This window comes from Brachyistius frenatus, unplaced genomic scaffold, assembly GCF_029030835.1.
Source record: "Brachyistius frenatus isolate BFR_SWC_R1_liver_20210118 unplaced genomic scaffold, ASM2903083v1 Contig_35, whole genome shotgun sequence".
Taxonomy (NCBI): domain Eukaryota; kingdom Metazoa; phylum Chordata; class Actinopteri; family Embiotocidae; genus Brachyistius; species Brachyistius frenatus.
Window position 1 is genome coordinate 2,604,466 of NW_027210634.1, and position 13,718 is coordinate 2,618,183.

The window sequence follows — 13,718 nt, forward strand, 5'->3', positions numbered from 1 at the left end:
TGAGTTCATGTGTACAGATGTTTCACTGCCTCCTCTGATCAAAGAAACGAAGACTGAGCAGACGCGTTGTGTAAAAAAAGAAACAACACACACGAGCATTTGTTTCACCTCACGTCGAACTCTTTCCGTTTTTTTTCCACTGAAGTGTGTCGTTTTTTTCTGTCTGATGTAAATAATATCTTTATTTTTGTATGTTGACACTCGAGCTTTGACTTTATTTACAGTTGCAATGTTGTGCATGACTCACGGCGAGAGTGCACACGGGGGTTTTATATGCAACTGGTTTCAACATTTCACAGGACGAATGTGACAAAACCAAATAAAACGGAGAGCTGGCTTCAGAACCACGACGGCTGTGGCGGTGATTTCATTACGGTTACTCTCACTTACAGGCACGGTACTTTTAAAAAATGAACGTGGTTTTAGCTCACGTATTTTCCGCTGTTTCAGGTTTTAATAAAGTAAAATGAAATGAAGAAAGGTGACTAGTTGATTAGACATTGATTTTTTTTTTGTAATGATCAGAGTCAAACAAAGTTGAATTTAATTACCTCTAATGAAATCTCTTTTGTGCTGATCAGCCAAAAATCCAGCCACATGATTTTATTCCCAGCAATTTGTGAGCTTCATTTACTCGTTCTCAGGACGTTTTCAGGACAAAACTTCCATTTTTTTTTTTTTTTTTACTAACTTCTTTAAACAACAAACAGATCAAAATGTTTTCTTAAACAAAATTTTTTTTTTCTAATTTTGATTTACTTGTTTTAGTTTATTTAATCCGTTTTAGATTATTTTAAGATTGTTAATTTAATTTTTTTTAAATTTTAGTTTTTAAATATTTTCTCAATTTTATTTATTTGTTTTAGTTTATTTAAATTTTTAATTTTAGATTATATTGACTATTATAATTTAATTTTAATTTTTTAATTTAATTAATTTGTTTTAGTTTATTTTTATATAATTTCTATTTCTATATGTGTGGCTGTGAAGAGCTCCCTCTCCCACATTTTAATAGATCAATAGTAGTATTACAAACTCTACATCTTGCTTTTCTTTGAAGTCGTAGTTTTTGAGCTGAAGCTCTTGAAATGGTGATTTTCCTTCGTTAGCAACTACAGGAAAAAACAGAAAGTGTTGACTGAAGTGGTTGTTGATGAGCTGGAAGGAGATAAAAACGACTCAGGACAATAACACCAAATAAAATAATGCAGGGAAAATATTACAGTTTGATTAAATTTAAACAAAACTCCACAATTTTCCAGGACTTGGTCCCAAAATGATCAAATCCCCTGACTTTAATGTCTGGAAGAGACTGCATCCAGATAAACTTCTTACTGAGGGGTCCCACAGCCAACCAGGCAACAACCTCCATCTTTGTCTCCTTGGTCTCCATGCCCCCCCCCACCGCCGCTGCTGGAAAGTCATGTTGCTGGGCGGATTAGATCATGAAGATTATGATGAAGGTAAGATTATAAGAAAGACCAATAACGGAACATTTCATTCATTTAGTTTTCATGTATTTTATATTGGTTGATACTAAATATACAATTTAACTTAAATCAGTAACAACAGGGCTAACAATAAATGAGGTAGCAGACTCGTTTCAGGTCTGTTGTGTATTCTGAAAATGACACAAATTGTTAAATTGTTAAATTGCCCAACACATTAAGTCTGTTACGGTTTTTACATGTTACACGTGTAACAACACATTTGAATGATTTAACGCTTTCCTTCTAAAGGTTTAACGTTACCATTGAAACTTACTCTTCATCCGTGTATCGATAGAAACTGATTTATTTACAGATTGATTCGTAAACAAACTGAAACAGTAAACATATATTTTCTGCATGGTTCCGGGTGTTGTGTCGTTTAACTATTATCCATATTGGATAATCCTGACCACCCTCTCCACCACCTGCTGCAGGGACAGCGGAGCACTTTCTCCAAAAGACTCCTTCAGCTCCGCTGTCACAAGGACAGATACAGGAGATCATTCCTGCCGACCGCAATAAGTCTGTACAATAACTCACCTCTGGCAAAATCCATCACACAACAATAACACTGTTGTCTGTGTTTCTTGATTGTTTGTATATAATATATATAGATATATACTGTACTGTATATACTGTATATACTGTGCATTTTATATTTTATATTTAATATTTTTGTTACTGCTATTTTATTCCTTTTTATTATTCTATTATTATCTTATTGCTTCCTGTATGCTGCTGTAGCGAAAAAAAATGTCCCCTTGGGGATTAATTAACTACCTACCTACCTACCTACCTTAAAGTGCGAAACATTGCCCCCTGCTGTCCGGTGCGCCTCACCGCACTCTCAGCGACTCACCCTGGGCGTTGCAGTCCCTCTTCCCGGCCGGCAGGGGGCGGTGAACGCTGCAGCAGGCAGAAGAAGAGGCGCGCCGCCGCTGACACTTCCTCTTCCCTCCGCGGCCCTCAGAGGTAGGAGCTCAGTCCCTCTCACGAGGACCACAATCCGTCTTAAATCTGAATTAAATCTCCACCATCCTGCCTTGTAACCTGCCGGTTTTTGTTGTTTTTGTGTAATCTCTCGAGCTGAAGTGAAATTTCCGCGTACAAAACGTAAATTCCGTTTTTATTCGGCTTTTTGTGGAGGTGGCTGTCGCAGCTCTCCGCCATGTTGGTTTTCTTCTGACGATTAAAAAAAAAAAAAAAAAAAACGGGACTTAAATGACATATTTGAATTAACTGCAGAAACTCTCTGCGTCTTTTTAGTGTCTGTGTCGGTTTCCGGTGAGTTATAACGTTCACGGCCGTTTCCCGGTTTGTTGTGGACGGTGCTCAGCCCTCGAAAACCTGACTGGAAGCTAACAGGCTAACAGCTAGCAGGAGTAACGCGGAGAGCCCGAGACGCGTTTTAACTTTCTCAACATTTCTCCCTCTTCTTCCTCCAGATATCTGAAGATGGTCCGCTACTCTCTCGACCCCGAGAACCCGACTAAATGTGAGTACACGGTTTGTTTTGTGTGTGAGCTCGCTCAGCTCGGTTGCTGTGATGACTTCTTAGGACACCTTTGGATAAAACGTGAAAATAAATCAATGATCTGAGCCACCGAAATATATAAAAAATAAAACGCATTCAGAGCGATCGATCTGCTGTTTGTGGTTTTAATAATTTAATTCTGTTTCAGCATGCAAGTCGAGGGGCTCCAATCTGCGGGTTCACTTCAAGGTAAGTTGCTGTAACGATGAATATGATGGTGAAGAAGCCACATGTTTGTTTGTTTGTTTGTTTTTTTTTAGCCTCAATGCTCCATTTTGATCATATTATGAGTGTCAGTCCCTCCAGGAGCTTAGTGTCGCTTACAGCAGCTTTTATCAAAATGATCAACATATTTTGTGGAATGTAAAGTCTTTTTTTTTTATTATTATTATCTTGCAGAAAGTTAAAAGTATGAGGGGGAAAAAAAAAACTGTCTAAAAGTGACGTAGCTTTACAGAACAGATCAAATAAGACCACATTTCCCACAAACCCAGTTACTTCCGATGAAGAACTACTAAGTAAATTAAGTTATTTTGTTTATTAATAATGTCAAATGTGTTGTGTTGTACAAGCTGGGGGGAAAAAAATGCTTCTGTTGAGGGAACTTTTCCTGTGCAGAAATAATTTTGCAAGCTTCCCTCCAAAGTAGAGTGGAGATGGATTGAACTTGTGTTGATTAACGCGATCAGATTTCCTGGAGGGACTGCAGCTTTAAACGGGTCGTCTGTCCGACTCTAATCTGAGTTCTAAAGTCTTATAAGTCTGGCAGCTGCTTGTTTTCCTGCCCAAAAAACGTCGGGATTTACCAATAATTACCATCAGAAATCGGTGATCGACCCTGAACGGACTGCGGTGATGACCATTTAGGACACCTTTGTATTACCCATGAAAACAAAACAACAGTCTGAGCAGTCTGTGATCACCCGAGTTACACGTATGTACGTTTTGGAAACGTGATCCGAACAGGCGTCGACTTTCTCCTTCAAACCTGTTCATCTAATTTATTGTTCAGTCTAAATAATAGGCTGTAGAAATTGTCATTTTGTCCTGATGTTTACTTCCTGTTTGTTGTATTAAACTCTTGAGAACCTGCAGAAACTCTTGATACAGCAACATGTTTACTCAGATTCTCATGAAGACATTTAATATTCTGCTTTAAAACTTCAAATTTGATCTGGTTAAAGGTGCCCGTGTGTTTCCAGATGAACTTGTTTCGACGCGTTGGTTTTTAAAAGACGTTCAATGCTTTAAAAGTCTGCGGGTGTTGGATCGCGTTGTCGTTAAACTGCTTCCATTAACAACAAGAAAAGCAGCGGACGGTCAGAGGCGGGAACATATTGATGTCTAGTGATCAGGTCTGATCGGTTATCAAACCTCTGCGGTGTGTTTGGACTGAAGACGTCCGGTTAATTAAAGTATTAAAGGTTCTGATAACACAGTCAGTAGGTTGAGTCGTGTTTTGCAGTTATTTGTTGCGCTCGGTATCTCGTGTTGTCAGTGTTTCTTCTTCTGCGGTGCCGGCGAGGCGGAACACGAATGACCGATCTCGAACCCCCTTTTTTTTTTTCAACAGAACACCCGTGAGACAGCTCAGGCCATCAAGGGCATGCACATCCGCAAGGCCAACAAGTACCTGAGGGACGTCATCGTCAAGCACCAGTGCGTCCCGTTCCGCCGCTACAACGGAGGCGTCGGCCGCTGTGCCCAGGTGAGATCACGGAGAGACGGACGACATGTTCATTTATGTCGGCGATGAAAACCGGACCCCGACGCTCACCGTCGGTAGCTCTCTTCTTTCTAACCGCGTCTGTTGCCCTCAGGCCAAACAGTTCGGATGGACTCAGGGCCGCTGGCCCAAGAAGAGCGCCGAGTTCCTGCTGCACATGCTGAAGAACGCCGAGAGCAACGCTGAGCTGAAGGTGAGCGGCCGCCGGCGTGCTTGTAAACGAGGGCACCTGGGAGGACCAATAGGACGGCAGCATGTCGCGTCACGTGGTGCCCCGGCGCTGACACATCAGGAAGAACTTCTGATACTATTTAATAATATATATTATAATAATAATAATAAAATACGTTTGTTAGAAGACAAAATTTGACCTGAAGCTCAGTCTGAGAGTCCAGATAACCGCACGCGGTTCTTTTTTCAGCAAGAGGAAATAGATTTCTCAAAATGTTGAAGCATAATTACAAGTTGATTAAAATATATGTGTAATAAAAATAAATACGCATAGAATAATAATAAATATATGTAGAATAATATATTTGCGTAGAATATATATAAATGTACAACAATAAATACATGTAGAGTTTTTATTAAAACATGTAGAATAATGCATAATAATAATAAGAGTAGAACTCTTGATTTAATCTGACGGTTACCATGGTGACAAGACGGATGCATCATAGAGGTCCGATCCCATGCGTAACATAAACTTATGACAGACGGTGTGGATTCAGCGACTGGAACAGACCGCAGTGATGACCTTTTAGGACACCTTTAGATGAACCATGAAAACACAGTACGAGTCTGAGCAGTCTGTGATCACCGAGTTACACACCTGTCTGAGAGCGTCACACACATCTGTTCCTTCATAGAACACGGGAATTAGTACAACTAAAAATACCAAAATAAACTACATGGTTATGCCAACTAACACTCGACTCAAATGCAGAAATAAGTAGTCATGTAAATCAATTAATTTCCATCTTCAGTTAAATAACATAAAAACAAGTACCAAGAAAAACCAGGTGAGATGTAACTGAGGATTTAATAAATCCATCAATGAAATTTAAAAAAAAACACTGAATATGTGGATCGGTCCTTTAGTTTGTTCAAAGTATGAACACTTCCTCCGACTTTTAGATCCGAGTCGGTTCGTTTGGTCTTGGCGTCTCCGTGGCGATGTACCATTCAGCCACTCGGGTGGCCCGAGCGGTGTCAGAGCTGCGGCCGGTCGGGTCAGTTCTCCGGTCAGACGGCCGTCGGCTGCGATCTGATTGGCCGAGAGCCTCGCTGCGTTGTTTTTCCCCGCCCGAGGAACGTGAAGGAACCGTGTTCCGGTGGTTCTGACCGCGCTCCCGTCTGTGGTTTCAGGGTCTGGACGTGGACTCTCTGGTCATCGAGCACATCCAGGTGAACAAGGCGCCCAAGATGAGGCGGCGCACGTACCGCGCCCACGGTCGCATCAACCCCTACATGAGCTCACCGTGCCACATCGAGATGATCCTGACCGAGAAGGAGCAAATCGTTCCCAAACCCGAGGAGGAGGTGGCCCAGAAGAAGAAGGTACGCAGGATGAAGGGCAGGGGGAAGGGGGCGGAGCCAACAGACGGGCAGCAGGAAAACGCGCTCGGATCACGTGACCCAAGTCTGTTTTCCTGCTGCATATCTGAACGCTCTGCCTCCTCCGGGCCTTTGTTTGTTTGTTTGTTAGCTGCACTGATGACTACTTAGGACACCTTTGGATCACTCATGAAAACAATCTGTTGACGTCTGAGCGGCAAGCGTCAATGCGCCCGCCGCCTGACGCTGTTCCTGTAACGCTCTAACGACGCCGTCTGTCCTCCGCAGGTTTCACAGAAGAAGCTGAAGAAGCAGAAGCTGATGGCACGGGAGTAAAAAATAAATCATCCAATAAAAGATCGATAGTTATAATCCGAGGCTCCGCCTGCTTTATTTCACCCAATCAACTCGTCCACCTCTGCTGCCCTTCACAATAAAAGCCTTTCACACATTGTGGGAAACTAACGAAAACAGCCGTCGTACTTCAATCGACAAATTATCGATCACAGCTTTATTTCAGTGAATCCAAACATCTGGATTTTTCTCACCTTGCTTTAATCCTCCAGATGTTTTCAGTTGGTTTCAGATCAGGTTTTATATATTTTTTTTAACTTATTAGACTTCCTGTCAGTTTTCATTTACAGGAAGTTTCCAAAAAAAAATATATATATTTTTTTTTATTTATATAAACAGTTCAGTTTCCTACATCACAAACTTCAGTGTCTTTAAGTGGCTTCATTAAATAGATTTCAGTCGGCTGTAGCATGACTCAAATATTACATTAACAATCCAATACTCAAAATATAAACATGATATATCGCTCTATAATATATATATATATATATAATGTAAGTATTCACCAATTGTCTGATATTGATTCTTTATGACTGAAGACCAAAAACAAAACACTAGCTTTCTGACTCTGCTGGTCTTTGACCTTCAACAAAAACTAAACAGGAAAAAAAAAAGAGTATAAAATCTAAAATAAAGTCAATAGAAATAGTTTAATAATGTTAATGACTTTCAGTATTGTTAAGACTGCCAGACTGGTCTGATCTATTTTATTTCTCCACGGCAGGAAGTCTGTCTGTCCTGTCGGTCTCTGTGTCCGTCTTTCTGTCTCTTCCTGACGATGTAAATAACAAACATGTTTCCACACTAAAATATAAATGAAAAGAAACTGAATGTAACAGATGTGTTTTCAACTGAGCTGTTGGATTTACTCGTGTTACATAATAATAATCATAAACTTTATTTGTAAAGCAGTTTTTTTTTAAAAACAGCTCGAAGAGCTTTAAATAAAAACGTGTTAAAATGTCATTTAACAATAAAATACATGAGATCAGATTAAACGCAAGATGACACATTAATAAAATATAAAGTAAAACATTTTTTATTTCTGTCTTGGAAAACAGATTCTGATGATACTCAATTGGATTTCTAGACATTTGATCCCAGGACAGAATCAACAAAAAACGTCATCCATGTTACATCTATGTAACTGAGCATGTGCACACGGTCATCACTGCAGCTTGTTTCTGATTGGACAATATTCCAGGTGTTCTCCTCTTCACTGTAACGTTGAAATACTTGAATTGAAGACGTAATATTTCTGCATGACAGAGTGAATTAAAGCTGCAGGTCTTTGTGCTGCCGCAGACTGACCACAAGGGGGCGCCTTTGTCTCACTTTCTATTGGTCCAGATTCTCTGAGCAGATTTATACCTCTTCCTCAGCGATCATCATCATCATCATCCTCCTCATCCTGGCTGCTGATGTTCATGAGTCTTTTAAAAGCTGCTTCATATTCATTTATTTTACTTTTTCTGTTATTGAATTCAAAAATCAGACTTTTTGATTTTAGCGTCTAAATATTTACATCATATTTAACGTCTTGTTCAGTTTTCGAGGAACTTTTCACATTTGTTCTACAGATTTAAATAATTTCTGCAGGTGTTACCGTGACAACGCTTCATGTTTCAGTCCCTGTATTTTTATGTTAAACATGGATCAGTTTTCTGATCGATAAAGAAATTTGAACTTTTGAACAAACAGGTTTTAATAACTTTTTGTATTTTTCATGTTATTTAGTCTTATTGCTTCAAACTGCTGCACGTTATTACAGATAAAATATGATGATTTATTACCCAGTAGTAAACTTATTATTTGTATTATTCTTTTTGTTTTCCATATAGAAATATTTTTCAAAGACTTTTAGATGTTTTCCTGATTTTCTTTTTTTTCAGAGTTTTGTGACTTCCTTTATATATTTTGATTCCTTAAAAATTAAGTAATCGTCTGCTGAACTGATCAATCAGTCAGGATGTTGATCCATCATGACATTAATCAGCTGTTGATGCAGCACGAATAAGAATCTTCAGTGGTGAAACAAAGAATTTAAAGATGTTGCGTTTACTGTCACAGAAACTAAAATGTTCACATTTTAATTCTATTAATCTTCTGTCAATACTTTAATTGATTAATTCACCTGATCAATACAGCAGCAGGAGGTCTGGTGTCTGATGATTTAATTACATTTGATCAGCTGATTCAATAACCAGAAAAAAAAAGAATCCAAACATTTATGCTGTCACGTCAACGGCAACATTATTATTATTATTATATTATCATTATTATTTGTTGCATGTTTGAATCCATGACATCATAACATCTGACAATCAGTCAGTAAACAGTGAAATGCTTTTCTCAGCAACTTTATTTGCTGGTTGATTTGTAATCACTAATCATTTTACTGTCAGCTGATATATTTAGTTGTTAAAATCAGAATTTAAAAAGTCATAATGACTTCAGCTGTAAACACAAAAAAAAACTTCAGACTGTTTCGTCAAAGTCCTCCTGAGAAGATTTAATCTGACGGAAAAAATCTCTCAAAAACTAATGTTTCATAAGGAAAATCAAAAAAGAAAATCGAGATTAAACAGCTTCTTTAATGTCACATAATAAAACTGGATACTTTCTGATAAATGTGAAAATTATTTTAAAGTGTTGGACAAAAAAAATTAAGTATTTCTAGCGTCGATGACACTTTTTATTACATTTTTATTTCTGTTGTCAGATCACAGATTTATCTGCAAGTAAAAAACTGATCAGGTGTTGTTGTTTTTTTTTTTAACCTGGAAACACAGAGAAGCCTCGGGAGTTTTTAATCCCCGAGTTCTGTCTGAAGGTCACAGAAAATAAATGGCAGGTGTGTGTTTCCTGCAAGATGAAGTTCAGGGCGTCATGTGGGGAGTTAAACACTCTCACATTATCAACACAAATATAATCAATTATTTCTGAAGTCACATTTAAATCCTGCAGGAGCCTGAGGGCCCTCCACACGTGGCCCCGCCCACCTCCACCTGCCAGCCGGATAGGTGCAGCACCTTCTCAGGTATTTAATATCTTAACTGAGCCTTCAGCCAATAACTGACCTATTTATTCCTGAAATAAAATGATGATAATCATTTTTATTTTCTCCTCAGATTAAACAGTGATAGAGGCTCTGCAGAGTTATAGGTGAGTCTTTTTTTTAAATTTATTTTAGTTTGCTTGTTTATAGTAATATTCCTTGACATAAGTAAAATATCTGTTTTCTAATAGTTTATTACAAATAAATATCCTGCATGAAAAATCTGACTATTTAAAAATATCAGCAGAGAAATGTGTCCTGTGACTGATGAAGACATTTTTAAACTGTTGAACATGCTGGTCTTCAAATACCCATAGTTCAACGGTTTCCAACCTGAGGCTTCGAGCCCCTGCAGCGGGTCGGGAATGTGATAAATGTTCAAATATTCATCTGAAAAATAACTCAAAACTAAACCTTTCCTGTTCCTATCTCAGCTGAAACACTGGAGTAAATTATTTGGACTAAACAAATATTCATGTGCATAATTGATATTTCAAAAAAATTTGGTAACATTTAAAAACCTTGTTTGTAGGACGCCCCCTGCTGGTTTATTGTCTCTGCAGTCTGAGTTTTTAATGTCAAAATTATTTGTTATTTTTGGTGTTTGTTACTTAAAACGTTTCGAGCTGAACTTCCTGACCATGTGGAGACATTTAAATCATGTTTATTTATTAAATACAGTTGTTTCCTAGCAGCTCCTCTTCACAACATTAATCTCCTTCATCGTGTTTCTCTGCTGACCTTTAAATTCTTCTTCTTCTTTTACAAACTGCACAAGTCTTTTTCATTTCCGGTCACTGATCTGATTCTCTCTGATGGCGGCTCATCTCAGAGCTGCCGCTCAGCCAATCAGGAGGCTCTCCCAAAGCCAGACCGCCTACGTCACCGTCGGGTCACCCAATCCGGGCAGAGACCACGCCGCTCCCCGCGCGCTCCTCTCAAAGTTTGGATGTGCAGCTGATAGACAGCCGGAGCAGATGATCAGCTTTTATTATCTCCCGCAGCTTCGAGCCAGCAGAGTCCTGCTCCTGAACGGGATCCGGACCCGGGCTTCTGGATCCGGGACTGTCTGCGCGGGACCTGACTTTCGGCGCATTTGTGGAACATTTGTGGATTTTGCTGCAGGCTGAACCTGAGATGGGCTCTGACCGTGACTCCAGCTCCGTCTGAGTGTGGACCCTGTCCGCCGCAGGACCACGAAACCCCCACAGACCGGCTCCGTCGTCCCGGATCACCGCAGAAGAGAGTAATGTTAGCGGTGGGTCAGATGGACGGGTCCCGACAGAGCACCTTCCTCCTCAGCACCCCTCCTCTGGCAGCTCTGCACAGCATGACCGAGATGAAGACCCCGCTGTACCCGGCCTACCCGCTCTCCTCCTCCGGCCCCAACTCCTCTACCTCACCGGCCACCACCTCCCCTAACCCGGGCGGCATGGCCGTGTCCTCCCCGGGGATCAAGAGCGGGCTGTGCTCGGGGCTCGGCTCCCCGCATCTGTGCTCCTCCGCCACTCCTCACGGAATAAACGACATCCTCAACCGGCCCTCGGCCATCGCCGCAGCCGCAGCCGCCGCCGCCGCCGCAGCCGCCTCCTCCTCCTCCTCGGCGGGGATCCTGTCGGGACTGCCCCGGTTCAGCAGCCTCAGCCCCCCGCCGCCCCCCGGACTTTACTTCAGCCCCAGCGCCGCGGCGGTGGCGGTGGCCCGGTACCCGAAGCCGCTGGCGGACCTCCCGGGCAGGACGCCGATCTTCTGGCCGGGAGTGATGCAGAGCCCGCACTGGAGGGACGCCCGGTTCGCGTGCTCCCCCCGTAAGTGTGCGCGAGGGAAGCAGCAGAGCAAAAAAAAAAAAAAAAAAAAAGGCCCGTTAATATAAATAAAAAGCAGTTCATTAGAATAAAATAGAAAAATGCACGCGGGGACCTGTGAGATCAGACGGATGTTTAAATGCTGAAGTGATGAATAACTGCGGCTGTTTGTTGTCTTTCAGATCAAAACTCCGTGTTACTGGACAAAGACGGAAAACGGAAGCACACGAGACCCACGTTCTCCGGACAGCAAATATTCGCGCTGGAAAAGACTTTTGAGCAAACAAAATATCTGGCGGGACCGGAGAGAGCGCGGCTGGCCTACAGCCTGGGCATGACAGAGAGCCAGGTGAAGGTGAGTCACGCGGGAGAAAAACAAAACAAAGCAACAAAACACGACGAAATACTAACATAATGAATCAGCTGAATGTTTATTCATTTAAATTTTATGGTTATTTTTTTCTATACTGGGGAAAAAAAAAAAAAATTAATTTGTGGATAAAATGCAGCTAATTAATAATAATGACAATAACCTAATAATAATAATAATCTTCAACATTTTCACACTTTTAAACACACCTATATTTTTTTTTCTTTCAGCCTTAAATAAGGGATTCATTTTTTTTTTTTTTTAAAGTCTAAATGCAATTTAATTCAATTAAAAGGCCTTTCTGTCATTTGGCCACTAGCTTCATTTAATGCTCCCAGAATGCATCGGGTTTATTTTATTCTATTTTATCCTTATTTAAAAATATATATATATTATTATTATTATTTCCGTGCTGAATATTCAGATCAGTGCAGAAATCAGTTTAATTTGTGGGACATGAATTATGACGTGAAGGCCGCTGGCTTTCCCGCCTGCAGCTGTGCGGACACGTCACTCGTGAAAAGCGTGAAAACAAAAAACAAAAAAAAAAGTGACCGGAACCTCTGTGTGTGCTGCTTGCTCAGGTGTGGTTCCAGAACCGGAGGACCAAGTGGCGGAAGAAGCACGCGGCGGAGATGGCGACCGCGAAGAAGAAGCAAGACTCGGAGACGGAGCGGCTGAAGGGGGGCTCGGACCAGGAGGAGGAGGACGACGACTACAACAAACCCCTGGACCCGAACTCGGACGACGAGAAGATCACGCAGCTGCTGAAGAAACACAAACCGGGCTCCGCGCTGCTGCTGCACACGTCAGAGAACGACAGCTCGTAACTCCCGGGAGGAGCGGACCCGGAAACAAGCCCACACCCTTCTCTCACCCGGGACTCACCTGCAGCTCCACCCGGTCCGGTCCGGTCCGGTCTGGGCTTTTTTTTTTTCTGCACTCGCGTCCGGACAGACTGAGAGAGTTTCCCCCCCCCCCTACCCCGGACCGGAGGTGTAAATAAGAAACGAACCTGCTGTGAATAATTTATGTGTAAAAAAAAAAAAAAAAAAACAGGTTTTGTAAAGACGCACTCCTACCGAAACCAGCTGCAAACACCTGGTTCCGGACTTGGGACCCCTGAGTCTCCCGCTCCGTCCGCGGGGGGGCCCCTGAAGGCCTCCTCAGATCACAGGAGGAGACCCATGAACGCACCACCTGTACATACATGCAGAAATATTTGCTCACACCGTTTTTATTTATCTGTTTGAGTTGTGAGTGAAGCTCCTGTATTAATGCACTTTTATTTAATAAAAACTTTAATGTTTGCTCCTTGTTTCACACGGAACTCTAATGATGCAGTACCTTTAACACGGCTGCCTCTTATTAAAATTATTACGAATATTATTACCTTTATTAGTATTATCGGTATTATTATTATTATTATTGGACATAAAGCCAGACTTTTGAACGTTTGGAGAACCAACCAGAGTCCATGTACATTTTTAGGGATTTTAAACAGGAGACTTTTGGTTTCTGCAGCTTCACGGGTTCTTCAGTTCTGCTGCTGTTTCACTGATCACACGTGGATCCGGATGTTCAGATTAATCCGTGAGGCCGGAAACAGAAAGATTTATCATTTAAAAACAGGTCGTTTTAGAGTTTAAAAGTGTGGCAGATTGCCGCGCTGCTCTGCGTCCTGTCCGCGCGGACATTATCAAGAATAACCACAAGTGATGCTTCAACTCATCAACACTCGACAGAAATAACTCTAAAACAAATGTATTTATTTTCATTCTCAGCTCATTAAAACCGCATTACAATAATAATAACAACTCTGTA

General features: G+C 41.1%; 2 protein-coding genes and 4 non-coding genes across 6 annotated transcripts; all 6 read left to right on the top strand.

The window, feature by feature from the left end:
• Positions 1-2,439: 2,439 nt before the first annotated feature.
• rpl17 (ribosomal protein L17) lies at positions 2,440-6,679 on the top strand. Its single transcript, XM_069700965.1, has 7 exons — positions 2,440-2,462; positions 2,936-2,985; positions 3,173-3,213; positions 4,598-4,732; positions 4,845-4,943; positions 6,119-6,310; positions 6,596-6,679. Exons 2-7 carry the CDS (start codon positions 2,946-2,948, stop codon positions 6,641-6,643), a joined length of 555 nt encoding a protein of 184 aa, XP_069557066.1. The 5' UTR covers positions 2,440-2,462; positions 2,936-2,945; the 3' UTR covers positions 6,644-6,679.
• Positions 3,029-3,094, top strand: LOC138622332 (small nucleolar RNA SNORD58). Its single transcript, XR_011311004.1, has one exon. It is a non-coding gene; the product is annotated as a small nucleolar RNA SNORD58 (small nucleolar RNA).
• On the top strand, positions 3,872-3,937 carry LOC138622333 (small nucleolar RNA SNORD58). The gene has a single exon (XR_011311005.1). It is a non-coding gene; the product is annotated as a small nucleolar RNA SNORD58 (small nucleolar RNA).
• On the top strand, positions 5,495-5,560 carry LOC138622335 (small nucleolar RNA SNORD58). The gene has a single exon (XR_011311007.1). It is a non-coding gene; the product is annotated as a small nucleolar RNA SNORD58 (small nucleolar RNA).
• On the top strand, positions 6,459-6,526 carry LOC138622334 (small nucleolar RNA SNORD58). The gene has a single exon (XR_011311006.1). It is a non-coding gene; the product is annotated as a small nucleolar RNA SNORD58 (small nucleolar RNA).
• Positions 6,680-9,983: 3,304 nt separating the features above from the next.
• Positions 9,984-13,204, top strand: nkx6.1 (NK6 homeobox 1). Its single transcript, XM_069700774.1, has 3 exons — positions 9,984-11,527; positions 11,707-11,879; positions 12,479-13,204. The coding sequence occupies exons 1-3, from the start codon at positions 10,969-10,971 to the stop codon at positions 12,722-12,724; spliced, it is 978 nt and encodes a 325-aa protein (XP_069556875.1). The 5' UTR covers positions 9,984-10,968; the 3' UTR covers positions 12,725-13,204.
• The last annotated feature ends 514 nt before the right edge of the window (positions 13,205-13,718 follow it).

What these genes read in the sequence shown, in the direction of transcription:
- rpl17 (XM_069700965.1), top strand. Translation starts at nt 2,946, where the DNA reads ATGGTCCGCTACTCTCTCGACCCCGAGAACCCGACTAAAT. An exon ending in AGAGCAACGCTGAGCTGAAG is followed by an intron (nt 4,944 to 6,118) that starts GTGAGCGGCCGC and finishes CTGTGGTTTCAG; the next exon opens with GGTCTGGACGTGGACTCTCT. An exon ending in AGGTGGCCCAGAAGAAGAAG is followed by an intron (nt 6,311 to 6,595) that starts GTACGCAGGATG and finishes TGTCCTCCGCAG; the next exon opens with GTTTCACAGAAGAAGCTGAA.
- nkx6.1 (XM_069700774.1), top strand. Translation starts at nt 10,969, where the DNA reads ATGTTAGCGGTGGGTCAGATGGACGGGTCCCGACAGAGCACCTTCCTC. An exon ending in CCGGTTCGCGTGCTCCCCCC is followed by an intron (nt 11,528 to 11,706) that starts GTAAGTGTGCGC and finishes GTTGTCTTTCAG; the next exon opens with ATCAAAACTCCGTGTTACTG. An exon ending in TGACAGAGAGCCAGGTGAAG is followed by an intron (nt 11,880 to 12,478) that starts GTGAGTCACGCG and finishes CTGCTTGCTCAG; the next exon opens with GTGTGGTTCCAGAACCGGAG.